The 18,035-nt window shown below is 42.5% G+C and overlaps 1 protein-coding gene across 2 annotated transcripts in view; it reads left to right on the top strand.

Annotated features, from left to right (window-relative positions):
- Nucleotides 1–11,413, top strand: part of BMPR1B (bone morphogenetic protein receptor type 1B) — a 230,775-nt gene extending 219,362 nt beyond the window's left edge. For both annotated transcript variants that reach the window (XM_063156587.1, XM_063156588.1), the window contains 5 exons: nt 2,159–2,351; nt 2,794–3,091; nt 5,407–5,582; nt 6,856–6,986; nt 7,704–11,413. In XM_063156587.1, the coding sequence (XP_063012657.1) occupies nt 2,159–2,351; nt 2,794–3,091; nt 5,407–5,582; nt 6,856–6,986; nt 7,704–7,829 (924 nt within the window). In that variant the 3' untranslated portion in view covers nt 7,830–11,413. The remainder of the gene's footprint in view (nt 1–2,158; nt 2,352–2,793; nt 3,092–5,406; nt 5,583–6,855; nt 6,987–7,703) is intronic.
- Nucleotides 11,414–18,035: the final 6,622 nt, after the last annotated feature.

Here is an 18,035-nt window from a genome sequence, read left to right as displayed (position 1 = left end):
GGAGCTGAATTCCTTAAAAAAAATAAATTGTTCATAGGAAATCATTTGACCAGTTCTAGCAAGACAAAACCAGGTTAAGGCCTTTCACATAGTATTCTGCCGCCTGAAAACCCATAACAGAAATGTGTTTTTCATTTTCTTAATGTAATTTAATAAGGAACTTTTCATCATTAAGTATTGTAATTGCATGTACTTTATGATGCCATTACATATATTTACACAAATTAAGTTATTTGATGTAACTACATTATTGTTCAGGATGCATTTTTAAAATGGGCAAAATAGAAAGCAACAATGCTAAAATGACATTACAAAATGTTACAGCAAAATTCCAATGTAATATAACTATTGTTCAATCACTATATGAGAGTATAAAAGATAAATCAATTTTAAAAATTAAGGCTAATCTCTATTGTTGGCTTTCATTGATGTTAATCAAAAATAATGGCACCGAAGCTACCATCTTGAACATCTAATAATGCAGTGCAGGGCTGGAAAAATGGAATTCTGTTTAAATGACAGAAGAAGAAAACTGGGATATTTGAAATAGCTTTGCATAGATACCACAGTATGTTTTGCTTCTTAAAATTGTTCAGTATGAAAACCAGTGGTTCACTTAAAGAAAGAATGATGATAGACCTGACCTAATAGGTTTTGAGTTTGTCCTTGGATGCACATTCATGCTGCAGTCATGGCACATTCATGGCAGTCCTGCCTGGCATTCCCAAACTGGTGGTTTCCACTGGGCCTCCCAAGCACAACAAAGGAAGAAAATTATTTAAAAAAATCAAGTTTCACTCCTTTCTGTTTGCCAAGATTGCAAAACTGTTTTTGATTTCATGAAATGAACATGATTTCATAGGGATTCAGTTAGAGCAGTTAGATTCACTTGCTGCAGTAAAACACTGGAGGTTTGTATCTGGATGGTGGCAAAAAGAGCAAGAGGCCACAAATTTGAACTTGTGCAGATTTTGCCAATTGCTTGAGCCAGGTGAAAATCTCATCGCATTGGTGGCAGTATTCCTTCAAAATGTTACCAAAACCTACCAGACAAAAACTCATTAGCTGTGGGTTGAACTGGCAATGCTGTAGCACAGGAGGGTGACATTTTAAATCCCCTGTTAAGCTGAGGCAGAGTCAGCCCCGTGAATTGTGTTGCAGCATCCACTCACATTTTTATTTGTGAACTTTTAGAAAGACATGATCTGCAGACATGCTCAAATCTGATGAGATTATAAGTCTCCATTTGTCCAAGATTTTTTGTGGCTGTAAAAGCTTGTTAAACGTAGAGGCAGTCTGTCATCCTTGTGAAGACAATCTCTGCAGTGCTGCTGTGGACAGTGATCTTGCAATACCCATGATTTTAGCTGACAGTAGAGCCACTGACAAAGCTGGCACAGACACTGGAAAGCTGTTCTTTCAAATATTTTGGGGGGGGAAATTGCTTTTTATGAATACGTAAATATCATTATTTAAATCAATGTAGGCACATGTGTTTTAACTCTGTAAGTAGTGACTGAGGTTCCTAACCAGATATATATTTTGAAATAATTAGGCATGGCAATTTAAAGGAAGGTGATAGGAAGTATCATCCTAAAAAAAAAAAAAAAACAAAGGAAATTTTGTAATTTTTCTAGTTTTGGAGCTCTAATAGGCTTTTGACTCTTGTGAGCCCTAGCCTTGAGTCTCAGCAGTGTTGTATTTTTGTATGAATGAAAATGTGTTCCCTACTCCTTTGGAATTTGGACTGCATTGAGGTGAGCAGGAGTGTTTTCTGTCCAGACTTTTCCAAAAACGACAAAAAAAAAATCCACCAAGCACTACATCCTGCAGAAAGATTTAAAAAAAATTCAAGGTGCAGGGACAAACATTTCCTTTACAGTGACTGATGTAATTTCTTGAGACACCACAGTGTATTTAAGTAGGCATGGAAAAGCTTCTTTTTAGTGGTGGGAATGTCCTCAGCAGCAGTGTGTCCTGGAGAAAATGGGGAAAATGGGAGCATCTGCAATTGTGGAGGGTTCCTGAAATCCATGTCACAATGGGTGCGTATTCCACCCTCTTCTGGGCTGCTGTGTGGGAAGCAGGCACAGGAGAGGGAGGTGAATGCAGAGATTTCCACTGAGCAAGGTGTAAGATCTGCCTTGGCATTTCACAGGTTCAAAGGACCATTGCAAAACAGATTCAAATGGTGAAGCAGATTGGAAAAGGTCGCTATGGAGAAGTCTGGATGGGAAAGTGGCGTGGCGAAAAGGTAGCAGTGAAAGTGTTCTTTACTACAGAGGAGGCCAGCTGGTTCAGAGAAACAGAAATCTACCAGACTGTCCTGATGAGGCATGAAAATATTCTTGGTGAGTGAAGTGAAAGAGAATTATTTGATGGTGAACAGGTTTTTGAGATTAGCAATTTTGTATTTGCTGTTATCTGATGTCCTTTCCGATGTGCTTTGTTTCCCTCTGTGCTCTGCAATTAGCCACCCAGTCCTTTTCAAAAGAAAGTTGTTTAAAGGATTATTGAAACATAAATAAAAGTTAAAAAAATAATGGGGTTTAGGGGTTTTTATTCCAAACACAACGTGTCTGTTTCAGCCGCTGGTATATCCGTATCTGGGCTTCTGAAAGTACATTAAAGGCTAGAGATGGGGCACAGCTGCATGGAAGTAAGATGAAAAGAATTAAATATGTTATTAAAACAAACCTGCTGAAATGGATGACAATCCAGAGTTCTGAGCAGTCCAAAAAAACCCCTGAGAAGTATTAACTTGAAAATAACCTCTTTTTTTTCTTTTTGTAGGATTCATTGCTGCAGATATTAAAGGTACAGGATCTTGGACCCAGCTGTATCTTATCACTGACTACCATGAGAACGGCTCACTTTATGATTACCTAAAATCCACCACCTTGGACACAAAAGCCATGCTGAAACTGGCTTACTCCTCTGTCAGTGGCTTGTGCCACCTGCACACTGAGATCTTCAGCACTCAGGGCAAGCCTGCCATTGCCCACCGTGACCTAAAGAGTAAGAACATCCTGGTGAAAAAGAATGGCACCTGCTGTATAGCAGATTTGGGCTTGGCTGTTAAATTTATCAGGTGAGTGGAAGTGAGGGGGGCTGAGGGGAAGTTTATAAATCTGGTGCAAAAGTTTCTTTATTTGTTGACTGAGTGTGCACGAGTGAGCAAGCACCTGCAGTGTGTGTGCACACCTGGGCTCTGCTCATCTGTGTGTGAGGTCACCTGTGTGGGGGAGAATGTCACATCAGCACCTCATGCAGGTGTATAAATAGTTGCCTTTAATTATTTGAGCACATTAGCTGTGTTTGTATAAAGGGTCAGTTTTCATCACTCCACCCTCCATGTATTGCTGCCCCAGTATTGCTGGCACACAGTGAAAGGACACAGCAGTGACAGGTTGGAGTCACATCACTGAGCTTGTCGCTGAAGCATTCAGCTTGTCTGATCCCATGAAAATTCACTCCTCAACTTAGAGAGAAAAATACTAATAATTTGCACTAGTTACTAACTAGGATTTATTGAAAAGGACCCCATTTGGGCTGCCTTTTGTTTCATTTCCTACAAATCAAATTGCCCAAGTACAGATTTGATTTTTGAAATGGCTTTTAAATTTGATTTTAAAAAATGGTTGTGTGTTTAAACAACTCAGAAAGAGCAGACAGGTAGAACTTACTCACTCCTGGGATTCATGAGGAGCCCCTGCTCTCTGACAGCTCTGCTCAAAAGCAGCTCGAGCTCTCAGTGGTGGTCCTGGTGGTGGAGGCGCGTGCTCCGAAGTTTCTGATTTTTCTGCACACAGAAATGTGTCCAGAATACATAGACTGAAGGTTTCCGTTTCGCAGGTCAGCTTTGAAACCGTGCACTCCCTGGAGTATTAAAAAAATTCAGGAATTCTGTACAAATCCTGAACTGAAATTACTCAGAGTGAAAGGAAAGGCAGTTTTTATGTTCTTTTCTTACTGTTCACTTACCTGCCGGGTTCCTTGGTGAGGCATTTCCTTTATGAGCCTGACCTTTCTTCAGGAGACAAGAAGGGAATATTTTTACTTTGAGGAACAGAGGTCTAGAAAACAACAACTTGAAAATACACAATAAAAAGTTTTGGGGAAGAAATTCACCCTTTGCAGGTGTACTTTGCCTGGCAAATACAGAGCAGCACACTGCTTAGCTGTGAATAAAGAAGAGCTAGGAATTACGGAGTGCTGTTACAAAAGAAGGTGAAATTTGGATTTTTCACACTCCAGATGGAATTTATGTTATGTACTTGGCTTGTTTTCATACTGAATCCTTCCTCAGACAGCATTTCTCATGCAACAACAAGGAACAGAAAATAGTTGGAAGGGGTGTGCTCTGTTGAAGCTGATGATTCTAGTAAAATTCTTTGTGTTTCCATTTCATTTGAAATAATACAAGATAATGCAGGTCACTGGATTTATGTTACATTCTTGCAGGTGTACAGTAGTGCCACTAGCATATGTATGATTTAATGACTGTGTAGGTGGCTGGTTGTACCATAGACTCAGCTTTTCTTCATATCAGAAGGTGAAAAAAATTGCTGCACATGAAGAAAGCTATAGAAATACAATTGTTCTGTGAGCATCTGTTGTATCCACCATATTTAAAATACATACATTTTGAAGTTGAATAAAGGAAAACAGACCTTTTTAAGCAAACCAGAGTATCTGCCATATATTAAACTTTTAAATATATTGAAACTGATGTAGCTGAATCTGAGTTAATAAGAAAAACAAGAATCCATTCACATAATTAATGGGAATATTTTTCCCTGTATGTCGTCTCTTCTGGTCAATGTGTGAGGTGTGAGACATTTGCTTAGATGTTTTTATGCATTTATCTCTCTGTGTCTGCATATCTTGATGTGTAAAGGTTGGAAGGGATCAAACATAATGCATGCAAAAAATAATAGTTAGATTAATCTGTCTTGCAGATCTAATTTGCTACAGCTGAAAGATACTGCCCCAGCTACTCAGTATCCCCCATTAATTGCTGAGACTGAAGCATTAGGTGGTGGAGTATGTTAAGAAAACAGCGTTTAATGAAGATTTGATTGTTATCACTAACATTAGAGCTCGGGCTAATGCTAATGAAATCTCGAAAATGTTACAGCATCCCTGTTGAGTCTTATCTCCATTGTGGTTCTGCATTTGAATGCTTAACATAGCCTCAGGCGGGTCAGCCTTTTAAGGAGGGTTGCCTTCACACTAAGAGGCTTTTCTTGCAAGAATTGTTCCATTAAGATTATGCATTACTTTTGACCTTGTTTGAGAGTGGATGTGATGTGGATTTACTACTTCTTCCGTCGAAATTGCTTTATTTTCGACCCACTTTGCTGCATGCTTGATGCCCTTTTTTTCTCCTTCTTTTTCTTTTAGTGACACAAATGAGGTAGACATCCCTCCAAACACCCGTGTAGGAACAAAACGTTATATGCCTCCCGAGGTGCTGGATGAAAGCTTGAATAGAAATCACTTTCAGTCCTACATCATGGCTGATATGTACAGTTTTGGACTCATCCTTTGGGAGATAGCAAGGAGATGTGTTTCAGGAGGTAAAGTGCTGGGAGATCACTTTTAATTGTGTCAGTGAACCTCAGGCCTTCCATTGCGCCTTGTTTTCCGGGTAATTGTTTTTACAGTAATAAACAGATGTGGGTAAACCATTCAGGTAACTCTCTTAATGTGTGTTCTCCTGTTGAAACTTATTTTAAAGCATCAGTCAGTGCTATTTCAACAGCAGAGATTTAGACTGTATTTTAGTGGCTCGTTTGAAGGCAGCTGATGCCTGCACTGAGGAAGTGTGGAACTCATTTTAGGACCTTTTTTAAAGGCATCACGTTTGTGCTGGACTGGGGCTGTTCAGCTAATTTAGCAGAAAGAAAATAGTGGTTTCTTAGTTTAATTAAGAGTTAAATGAAAGGAGGAGGACAAACAATTTAGGGTTTGCTGTTTGAAATAAATAATCTTTGAAATAAACTCTTTGAAATAAATAATCTGTTTACTAGACAAGTAGCAAAACACCGGAGGGAAGTAGCACTTGTTACATCACTGTCATACCAGTGATGTGCCTCATTTCCCTCTTTCTGCCTGTAGAGCTCAGTGTCGTGCAGAAGTGATGGCTGTTGTACCTCTCTCTTGCCACTGGGAAAGTTAAATGCACAGAAATGACTTGGTAGCAGTTCTGTGCCAGTTTGGTGGTAAGAGTAGAGCATGTCTCTGTTGGGTCTCTGCTACCCTCAGCATTCCCTATGGGTTTTTATATCCTTCAGTATGCTGAATGCTCACCCTAGAGGAGCTGAATGTTGCCAATGAGCAGCAGGATCCCTGTGTTTAAAAGCTGGTGACGTGTACTGCAATGTTGTGAGGTGAAATCTGTAATATTTTTGTCATTGTTGCTGTGCACAAAGAATGGTACCTTGCCATGTTCTGAAAAGGCACAGAAATGCCCTTTAGTGTTTTCCAGGTCCACTGATAAGGAGACCTAACTCAAGGTTAATTCTCTCTCAGATTACTCTGATACAGACTCTACACTAATAGCTCTTAGTGTGAGTACTTACTGGAGATTGCTGGACTGGACAGCAGTGATAGAAACTGTTCTCACTTGGCAAGTTACTGCACTTTTGGGTTAGATACCTGGCCAGAGTTTACATAGCACTGGTTGCATTGGAACTTGACTGTGGAATGAACTTCTAGTCCTTTTTAGGGGCAGCACACCCAACTGTTACAAAGTATGGCCAATCTGTTATAAAATGAAAGGGGAAAAGGAAGTGTTTTGTTTTTTTTTTTTTTTCCTGCAAGTGACAGGCAACTAATTGCTTCTTTCAGGAATAGTTGAGGAATACCAGCTTCCATACCACGACCTGGTGCCCAGTGACCCCTCGTACGAGGACATGCGGGAGATCGTGTGCATCAAGAGACTGCGCCCCTCGTTCCCCAACAGATGGAGCAGTGATGAGGTACCTCTCATCCCTCTCAGCATGCAGTCTGTGCTTCTAATCAGAGCTAGGGACTGAGATTGACCCAGTTCTGCATCATTTTGAGGGAGGAGGATATTTACCACTGGTGCTGCCGTTTGGGAATAGCAGCATCTAGGTGAATAGTCTGTGGGAAGATGAAAGATTTAGGTGGCATGAGGTTTGTGAGTGTGGGGGAAAAAAACAACCTCCCTGGGATGCTCGAGGTCTTGTGCAACAGCCAGTGTGAGAAGATCTAACCAAATCTCACCTGCCTCATCCTCTCCCTAGCCAAATCCCTCCGAGCCTTCAGACTGGGGCTGGAAACACTGGAGGAAGGAGTAGCAGTTCCCAAAAGGGCTTTTGTGTGGTGGCACTCAGTGTTTGGATTGGTACCACATGTGTCAGGGATTGGGAAGGTTTGTTGCAGTAGCTGCTCTTGATTAATTGGTTGGCATCCTTGGTAATCCCACCCCAGGCATTCCAGCAATAAAAGGACAATTTGTTATCACATAGTCCTTGTGTATTACCAAAAATACATTTATAAAAATCTGCATTAATCTACATGAACCATGTTTGGCTGGTCTGGGCAGTGCTGGTGGTGTTTATCTGTAATGGCCTTAGGAAAGACCTTTTCCCTTCAGTTTTTCAGCATTGCCACACGTGCAGTCTCCTGTGCCACTGACCCTGGGGGGACTTTCTGTGCCCTTCTCTCCGCAGTGCCTGCGGCAGATGGGGAAGCTGATGATGGAGTGCTGGGCTCACAGCCCTGCCTCCCGCCTCACCGCCCTGCGCGTCAAGAAAACACTTGCCAAAATGTCAGAGTCCCAGGACATTAAACTCTGACTCTGCCAGAGTCCCTGGAAATGGACTTGATTGTGCAGGCAGAAGTCCTGAAGATGTATCTTTGCTAATGGAGGAGTCACGCTGAAGAGCAGCCGTGAGTTTTTGAGGAGACTATCCATTGAAAAAATCACCTGAATTTTGACATGCAAGATGGAAGAGGCTTGTCTGCCCTTGTTTACATGGGGAAATACAGTTTTAGTAACTGGTTTAAGATTATGCATGTTGCTTTCCATGAAAGCCACTTATTATTTTATTATTATTATTGTTATTATTATTATTTTGATTGTTTAAAAAGATACTGCTTTAAATTTTATGAAAATAAAACTTTTGGGTTAGAAGTAAAAAAGATGTATATTGTTACATTAAAAAAAAATTGGAGGAAACTGTTGAAAATGAAAGCAAATCAACTTTTTCATTTCCAAAAAGACTATTGCACTCCAGCCTTAAAAAAAACAAAAAGGTGAGTGGATCTGTGTAGCTCAGAGGAGCTGTAATGGAGCCTGCCTTAAAAGCCACCTATTTGTGGAGATAACTTTCCAAACCCTGTGTGTGCAAGTGATTCTCAGAGTACAGAGATGGAGCTCAATTGCATCCCTGCCATCCCTGGTGTGGGTGGCCTGATTCCTGTGGGTGGCCTGTCCCAGGAAGGTCATGCTTTGTTTAAGGTACTTGGGAGCTGTATGAATATGGCTTGGTGTGACTTTTTTAAAGAAGATCTTCATGTTTCTAGGAAACCTGGTGGGAAGAGTACCACAGTGATAAACAAGTGCCCTTTTTCTTGGCTTTTTTTTCCCTTCCTTTTCCCCCACTGCAAAATAAAATATTTTGTGTGCAAGTGGAAATGAAGTACACATCTGAATCTGCTGGGTAATTTGAAACTTCTAGGACCACTGTTCAAGAGGAAATTCCTTGTGAGAAGGAATTATTAACTTGCTCTTTCATTTGTGTAAATGTGAGGGGTCCACCAACAAGCACAGCTGAGAAAAAAAAATAAATCTGTGTTCCCTTTTTTAAGGGAAAGTGAAAAACCTCAAAAGTGCCCATTTCTGGGGTGGCAATCACATTTTTTTGAGTGTGAGGGGACTGGTGCCGTGCGGCTGTAGTAGGGAATGACAGGGAGGAAGGGTGGGACACATTGGGTGGGTGGTGAGAGCTGGGAGCCCTGGGCAGCAGTGGGTACCTGCCTCCAGCACTCCTGCTGAAGTGAGACACCACAAACTGAACTGTTGGCTCGAGCTTTATCTGCATTATTATTATTTTGTGTGCCCTTCCAGCAGCCTCCACACCTCTGGCAGATGCTGCACAGCAGTGCCAGGCTCAGCTGCCAGGCTGGGGCTGTGTAGCAGTGTGGATCCCAGCAAGAGGAGGTGTCAGGGGAAAAGGGCAGTGGGAAACGTATTTTCTGTCTTCCCCTGTTCCTCCTTCCTGGGTCTGCAGTGGCTGTAGCAATGCTAATGCTACAGAAGGGGAAATGAGAGGTGAAATATACCCTGGGAAGCGTTTTCTTTGGCAAGGTTCTGTTCTTCATCAGATTACCAAAGCTGAGCTGCATGGGAGTTACTGGTTTACCCTTTTTTACCCTTCATTTGTTTTTTAAAAATCTCCTGCCTGCCTATGTTGTTTTACTAGCTGGTGTTCAGCTTAATTTTTAAATAAGTCCTTACAAATGCTGCTTTGATTATGCTAAGCCTATTTCAGAACTGAAATAATTGCCATGCAGGATTTAGCCTCAGCACTTCTGTAATGTTTCTTTCTTTTTTTTTTCCCCCTTTTTGGACAAAACTGATTTATTTGTGGTAGGTAGGTGTATAATTGGGGTTTAGCTTAACAGCTCCCTGAAGGTATTTCTAGCTGGAAAAATTACCATTTTATACTTTCAAGCTAACAGAGAAAAATGCGCAGTTCAAGAGAACCAGCAAGACCTCCATGATGATAGGTGTTAAAAAGCTTAAGCAGAAGTTTTTTGTTCATTAGAGTGCTTTTTCTGCAGTGCAGTTTCCCTGCCTGTACCCAAATTTAACAAGCAATGCAAAAAGAAAATCTCTGAGAGTTAATAATACACCAAATCCTGACCCCAGGAGGGGCAAGGATGGTTTCCCCATCCTTAAAAACTGTTTGTGAGGCTGAGAGCAGAGTTTGCTCCTTGGCCACCTTGACCTTGAGATTTGTGGGCTAAATTGGGGACAGCCCAGCCTCTCTTCACCTTTTTGTCTTAGTGAATGAAGCCATGGCTTTCCAGTCTCATTTCTTCCCACAGAAGCCAGCACACCCTGTGGAACTGAGATTCTCAGCTCCAAAGGGCATGGGACCTGCAGGTGCCAGCTCGCACAGCAGGGATGCTTCTATCCTCCCCGTTCAGGTCTGTTTCACCTCTTCCCTCCTAAAATATATCTATTTTTTAATAAATTAGCAGGGCTCTCTCCCCAGGAGTGTTTTGGAGGGTGCTTTGCCAGCTGGCAGCATGAGGCATGCAGTGAATGCCCCTGGCACCTGCTGTCAGCATGTTGTCAGAGAAAGGGCCAATCGTTGGTTTCCTGAGCAAATCTTACCTTTTTTTTTTTTGGTCCAGAAGAAAAGGGTCTAAGATACTGGTTGATAGATCGCATAAAGTGTGTATGTTAAATGTTCAAGTTTATGTGTTTTTATATATATATATAAATATATATATATATATTCAGTTGCGAGTCTGGAATAGCTCCAGTTTGTGGATTAAGAGTAAACTATTATGGATGAAAAAGCACTAAATAAAACATAATATTTATTTATGAAAATGCATAAATGACAAATCACTGCAACGGTGCTGTATAGGAAAATAGATAAATATATATATATATATAAAAATGAGGAGACACATACTGAGAAAGCAAACTGTCTGCGGTTGTGTAACTAGTGCCTGCCTATTTTCTCCCAAGATCAGATTTTGCCCTCAAATCTATCCACTGTAATCTATTGTGAAGGGCTATTCCTAAGGCCAAAAAACAGCCTAAGGCAAATGTGGAGGTCTTTTGTTCCAGCACTGTGACATTGGAGTCAGGATGCCTGCATGGGTGACTTCCTGCAGTGCTCAGTGTGTCATTACTAAGGTTCAGCACCTGCAGTGACTGCAGGTTAGTGTTCATTTTGCCAGGTGTGGCCTTTTAATGTCACTTCCGTATTTTGGTAGTTTCAAAGGGCACATTGATGAGGGCTTGGAAGTCACTGGTAAAGATAATTGTGGCTTCGGTGCCCAAGGGTCTAGAAATCCACTTTTCAAATGTAAATCATTCAAGGAAGTGTAGTTTAGTTTCTTCCTGGCATAGGTGAGATGGCATTTGTAAGTGGGAGAAGAAAAAAAAGAGAGATGCCATCTAGCAACTGCTATCCTTTCTCTAGCACAAAGTTATTTCTATTAAAGAAAAGGTTGTCAATGTAGAGACTAAGAAACTAATTTGTGTTCTTTTTTGAGAACCAGTGCCTTATTAAACCTGTAAATACTGTAATTAGAAAACCTGGGGAACAAACTGTGTTATGTTGTATTTGTTCAAATTGTATATGGTTGTTTTAACATTCCCCCCCCCAATAAAATTGCTTGCATCTCCCCATGACAGAGATTGCTATTTCCTTTTCATGTGCTTGAAAAGCACCATCTTTTTGTTTTATTTCCCTGGAAAGATTATTTTGACTGTGCCTCATTTTATTTATTTTATTTTTATAAGATTTTTTCATCTGAACAAACAAGTAAACAGCAATATGTTGCATATGTTTCCACTGGCATAAAAAAGCATCACTCCTTTCACAAGTCAGTGAAGAGAAAAATAGTAATTAAAATAGTGTTATCACTAATAGAGCAGTTGCTCGTGTTTTGTGGCTGATTATGTAAATCTATCGGAACTCTGCATTAGCATAATATTTTTTTAGACACCCCCCTTCATTCTGCCACATCTTTATGAGTATTTTTGACTCCTATTTTTAATAGCACAAAAGGAACAGGAGTCATCTCTGCACAGACTGAAGCAGTAATTCCTATCCCCATGTATCAGGTGAAAAAGTTTCAGCCTAAAATCTCCAGCATCAGCTGAAAGTGGCATTGCTTAATGCTGAGACATGGGGTGTGTACCTCTGCATCCAGTGAGGCATTTCTGGGAATTTGTCCCTAAAGCTGGAGCACTATTCTCATTCTGCAGTGCTGTGCTGCAAATCCACCTCAGTGTTTCCTGATGTTTAATTGCCTTGCTGGTTATTTCCAGAGAAGTGTGTAAATAATGGCAATTTTCCCTTCAGCTGCACAGCCCCTGCAGCCCTCCTGCTTTGCCCCAGACCGTCTGTGCTCAGTGGCATTGCAGTTATTCCCCAGCAGCATTTCTACAGCCCCCTTGACCTGGCCACATTGAGGTGACCAAGCCCTGTGCTGGCTGCACATTGCTCCTGGCATGCCACTGAATCCACAGTTCTTATGTACAGAAACATTTCTTCTGAGGAGATTTTCTTTTTTTAAAAAAGAAACTAAATAAAAGACTCCACTTCCAAGATTCCAGGAACTAAACAATTGAACAAAAGGTGTATTTTTTTTCCAGTTGCTTATAAATATAATTTATTACCTGTTTAAAAATTCTTTCTTACACTTTGTACATGTCAGGCTGACAGAATAAATGCAGGCATTTACAAACAGAGGGAAGGAGAAAAAAGGGAGGGGGGTAAGAGGCACACTCAGAACTAGTAAACCACACCTCCACTGTACAGCAATACAAATAATGCAATGGCTAGCACTTCTCCTGTAGTAAGTCAGTCTTTAGAAAAGGAATTGCATAGAAGATACAGCAATAGGGAAATCAAAACCAAAAGAGTTCTCCAGATCTGAATAGCAAAGAAAACAAATCCCACGAACCCCGGTAGAACTGTGACATGGGAAGAGAAAGGAGAAATGTGATACACCTGGGTCACACAGATGTTTCTTTTCCTACGGGCCCTCCTTTACTTTGGAAAGGTACTGAAGGTACCTTCTTTTATTTTATTTTTTTTTCTTCAACAATAACAAAACGTGTTAGCAAAAGAGTCTGCCACACAGACGTGTGAAAACAGCAATGCCACGACTCCTCTGTCTCAGCTGTGTCACACACCGCGGGTTATTGGCTCTCGGCTCGGGTGTTTTTGCAAGGTACCTTGAAAAATCTGCAGGGAGAAGAGTGTTTTGCCTCTCCTTCCTAATTTTGTTTGCTTTCCAGACCGATTTTGCTTTTTGTTTGTATTGTGCTAGCTCCCAAATTTACTGGCAGGCGGTAGTCAGAGCCAGCTGGCGGCAGCCAAAGAAGCTCTGGGGCCCGTGCAAGCTTTTCTCATCTCAGGGCTCTTGTCCCATCACCCTCCCAATGACATCCCACTTCCTCACAGGCATCCCAAAGCTACTCTCTTGCCATGACATGGGATGCTTTGGGAGCAGAGGGCAGGCCCAGGATGCAGCACACGTAGAAATTAATCTCTTTGTCAGCAGTTGAGGAGACTGAACCACTAATAAATACATTTAACCAGCACCACAGAAAACATGAAATACCTATTTGGGATAGAGGTTTGTGGGAATTCTGGATTATCATTGCTTTTTTTTGTACAGACTCAAAGGACTTCCAGATAAGGGATTTTCAGATTTCAGGGAGCAGGGATCAAGTTTAAAGGACAAATAACTAAATAAACTAAATGCTCCTATTCAAGCAAGGAGCCTGACCTACCAAACTTGTGGCTTTAATTTAAGTCCAAGTCCAGTTACTTGCCAGCTTTTACTTTGTTGGCTTTTGACATACTGCCTATTTGACCTTGCAGTGATGATACAGCACTGAATTTTTACCTTTGCCTTCCCATTCAGAGGATGCCCATACCTAACATGAGCGCTAAAAGTCTCCAGCAGGTAGTGTCCTTTGTTTTCTCCTTGTTGCCTCTATGTACACACACACTTACTTTGCCTTTCTGTCCCACTTCAAAGGATGTCTGAGATATGTACTTCAGCATTTAAAAATCTGCAGTGCAGCTCATTTATGGACTCAAGGTTTCACACACAAGCTAGGAATGGATTGCAGTGGTGACCCCAAAGTCAGTAATTCACTGGAGTCCTTGTGGGAAAAGGGACAAAGGTTTGGTTTTCATTCACAAAGCACTCATGTCTTTGCACCACCTGATACTGACCAAGCCAGCCTGCAAACGCTGAGTTACTTCATGGCCAGGTGAGAGCCAGACTAATACCTGAAAAGACTTCTGAACACTCAGTAAGATTGTTTACAAAGTGCCCTGAAAACAAGATTAAAAAAACCCAAGCCAACCTCAACAAAATTATTGTGTTTAAAATTAACCTCAGAGCTGTGGTAACTACTTGGCAGAGCATACAAGGGTCTAAGGGCCCACCCACCCCTCCCTTCCCAAAGCCCCCTGCCCCCAAAAGAAGAAGAAAAGGAGAACCAAAAAGAAACTATTGTAGGTAGCAATACAAGACATTAGGACACTGTCCACAATGACAGGCTTACAGCATGTAAATACATTTATTCTATATGTAAGCAACTGAAATAGCAGGAAACCCAGGGAATGGACATGTTTGGCTCTGTGGGTATTGCAGACTCCAACATGTCTCGTGAGTGTCTGCATTTCTGCCAGCAAGACAGAAAAAAGTCTTGGTCTCCCAGATGAAGCAAATCTTGACTGGAGACACCTTCACTGCTGCAAAATTTTCAAGATCCACTGAAACAGCACTTAGATCTTGCACTGTTTAGCAAGACACAGTGGAGCAGTTGTGATCATAAATTTTGAAAAAAAAAAAACCAACCCAACCAAACCCCAAACTTACCCTATACACTGACAGTCACCTTTACAAGAACACAACACAAGAAGAACTGAAGAAAAACAAAGGTGAAAAGGATTGCCTCCAATAAATGTTCCTTACTCGGAAATTAAAGGTTTTCCTTGAAGTCAGTAGATATTTTATATATATTTATATAATATATATACTATTTATAGCACTAGCAATCAACATGTAATGAAGAGATGGTGTGAAGAGCAGCAAAACTGCTGCAGTACAGAGCCAAAGTTGAACAACTAAAAGGAAGAGCATTTTAAAAAACAGCAATAACTGGAGGATAAGAAGCCTGCAGCCTTTTTTTGTTTGCTTTTTTCTCTTAAAGCAGATGTGCTCACCTGAAATAACATCTTACAACAACTTGTAAGAGTCAGCTCTGCCTGCCAAACTCCTTTGCCACAGGGAGCTTTTTCCCGTGTGACGTTGCTGTGGCGGCAGCGACGCGGTGGAGCTGGGGCTGAGCCCCACGAGATGGCACTGTGTCCATGCAATGCAGGCAGAGGAACTGCTGCTGGGTTTTCTCCCACCAAAAACAATATCCTGAACCCATCTGGCTGCCCTTGCTTCCCACCTGCTCTCCTTGAGGCAGCAGGATGGGGGATCTGCTGTGAATGCCACCAGCCAGAGCCCTCTCCCACAGTGCACAGTGCCACTGCCACTCCCCCAGAAAAAAAGAAAAATCTGAGCAAAATTAATGCAGGGAAGTGTGAGGTGAGGTGGGAGCTGCTGTTAACAGCAGTGGCAAAGAATGGGTGCAGAGCTGCTGGGATGAGCTGTGGCTCTGTGGAGGAACCTTCCCCTGCTCTCCCTGCCCTGTCAGGGCTGAGGCAGCCCAAGGAGCTGTGCTGGGAGCCTGCCGAGCCTATGGAGCTGCTGCTGGAGAAACCACCCAGCCTGTGATTGCAGCAGGGCATGGCAGCTGGTTTCTGAGCAGCTGGGGGAAGAACAGCAGCTTCACTACCCAGTGGCAGTCATGCTGCTGCCCAAGTCATGTTCAGTGATGAAGGGTTACATTCCTGACCTCCAGCCACTCTTAATCGGAGTGTGCATTTTTCCTTCCAATAAATCCTCTTTACTGTGATGTTGTGAAAGGAAAATGCCCCAAAACACTGAGGAAGTTGTTCATCTGCAAATTGTTTCTCTTGCAGAAGGCATCAGAACACAGGTCAGAGGGCTGGCCAAAGGAGCATCAATTCATAGCAAACTCATAGCAGAACAGAAAAATAAGAGAGACTGTGGCCCAGATCCTGGTGAGAATGGTGCACATGCTGCCCACCTAGAAAAAATGAGAGCTGGGGAGCAACAGTGAGCCTGGGGATCAACCAACAAAGACTGAGCTGAAAAGGCCAAAGGTTTAAGGACAATTCAGCTCCTGCACCTGCCTTGGAAGGGAAGTCAAGGAAGGCCACATGGGAAAGGTGAAGAACGACAAACTAAACACAACTGATTACACCTAAAGATGGCATGGGAAGGAGAAAAGCTGAGACCTACCTTTAAGAGCCATTTTAGCCCTCTGAGGTAAGTTAAAGGTGTGGAGAAAGGGCAGAGCTGAAAGCCCCAGTCCAATTCTCCAGAAGTTGAAAGCAAAATTTCTATTAGCATTGCAGTGGGCTGCACCAGATGCCCAAGGTGAAAAAGAAGATGGTTGTTCACTGGGAGGATGCCCATGGCATCTCCACATTAAGAGAAGGTGGGGCTTACATGAGCAAAATGCACACAGATGTTGAAAGCTACAATGTCCTCTGGTCTCCAGTTTTGACTGAAATGCTGGTTTGCAAACTGCCTGGTTACCTCTTACAAGAAAGAGAACTTTTTGGGCTGGCTGTCTGGTGGTAAATCAAAACCTAACTCACTGGTCAGGGAACTGTAAGCAAAAAGTGACAAGGCTGTGGAAATGTCAAATGGAAAAAAAGGTCAGATGAAATTTTCTTTTCATTTTGACCGATGACATTTTCAGTTACCTTCAAAGGTGAAATCTGGAAAGCCTTGGGGAAAGCAAAACTAAAAGCACAAAAGAGAACAAGCTAACTTCAGTCTCGGGAAGCATATGGAATGGTAATGTGTACGTGGGCAGGGGCATGCATGTGTGCACAACAGCAACAACCAGGGCCTTGCTGGGAACCTGGAGTGGACAGGTTGGGGCAGACAAGCCTTTCTGTGCCAGACATAAATGACAGCCCCGTCAGGTGGTAAAACTACTGCAATCCTATGTGCTGTCATGTACCAAAGCCACAATTTTCAGTGAACAGAACAAAATACGTTTGCAGTGACAACCATTTTTGGTTTGCTCCTTTTGCAAAGCTCCCATCTCACCTGTTTTGTGAGGGCTGTAGAGGGACAAGTGTTCCCTGGCCAGCCACCGAGGACTGCACTGCCCTGCCCAGGCAGTGGTGGTGGCAGGAGCAGCAAAGGCAGCAAACTGCAGCACACAGGATCTCAACTTCAGCACTCCACCGCCCTGCACTGCCCCATGGAACACAGGCTTCCCTGGCTGCAGCAGTGCCTGGGAATGTCCATGGAGATCTGCCAAGTGCATCTCACACAGAAGTGACCCAGCAGAGGGCTGGGCTGGCAGCAGCCCTGGCACAGCAAGCATTGCTGGAGCTGGTGGGTTTCAGTGAGACCTGCAGATCTGTGGGGAACTGCTGGCTCTTAGAATGCTACAAAACAAAGCAAAAATTATGGAGGCCCACCTTGGATGCATAAATCAGGTGGAGGATGTCAGTGCCTCCACATGCTTGCACCATCTCTGGTTCACAGCCACCCCAGGACAGCTTCTTGGAGCAACCTGTCACGCCAGGGTCAGACGCTTGGTAGGTGAAGATCAGCAGAGTGTCACCAGTTCATGCTGCCTTGGCACTGGCCATGGAGCACAGCAATGCTAACAAGAGGTGAGCAGCCTCTGTGGGCTGGCAGAGGACTCTGGAGGAGGAGTACGATGACAAATGGAAGGACAGACAGCATAGAGAGGGACATGTCTTAAAAAGACCTTCAGGGAGGGGACAACAGGTTCCATAAAACCAGATATTATTCATTCTGCTGCTGACAATATTAGAAATAAAGTAATAATGGCAATAATAATAGTCATTATAATCCTTGCACTAGATACTAATCAGTAAATAACTATCATAGCAACTTCTCTTTTACATTTTTTTCTGGGTTTCTCCCCCTCCCCTCCAACCACTCTGAATTGCATATCTGGCCCCTCATATAGCAAAGGGGTGGAAAGGGTGTGAATTGAAAATTAACTCAGATCCTTCATTCCCCACTGTCCAAGAGCTATTCTCCACAAAAGGCTCAGTGGGACTATCTTGGGGAAGAAAGGGAACATTTCGTGTGTTCCTGCTTATCAGCCAGAGTACCTGCTTTCCAGATGCACACCCTGATTTTCTTGG

This window comes from Melospiza melodia, chromosome 5 (genome assembly GCF_035770615.1).
Source record: "Melospiza melodia melodia isolate bMelMel2 chromosome 5, bMelMel2.pri, whole genome shotgun sequence".
Classification (NCBI taxonomy): Eukaryota; Metazoa; Chordata; class Aves; order Passeriformes; family Passerellidae; genus Melospiza; species Melospiza melodia.
Note: the sequence above shows the minus strand (reverse complement) of the source record. Positions and strands in the feature narration are given on the sequence as shown.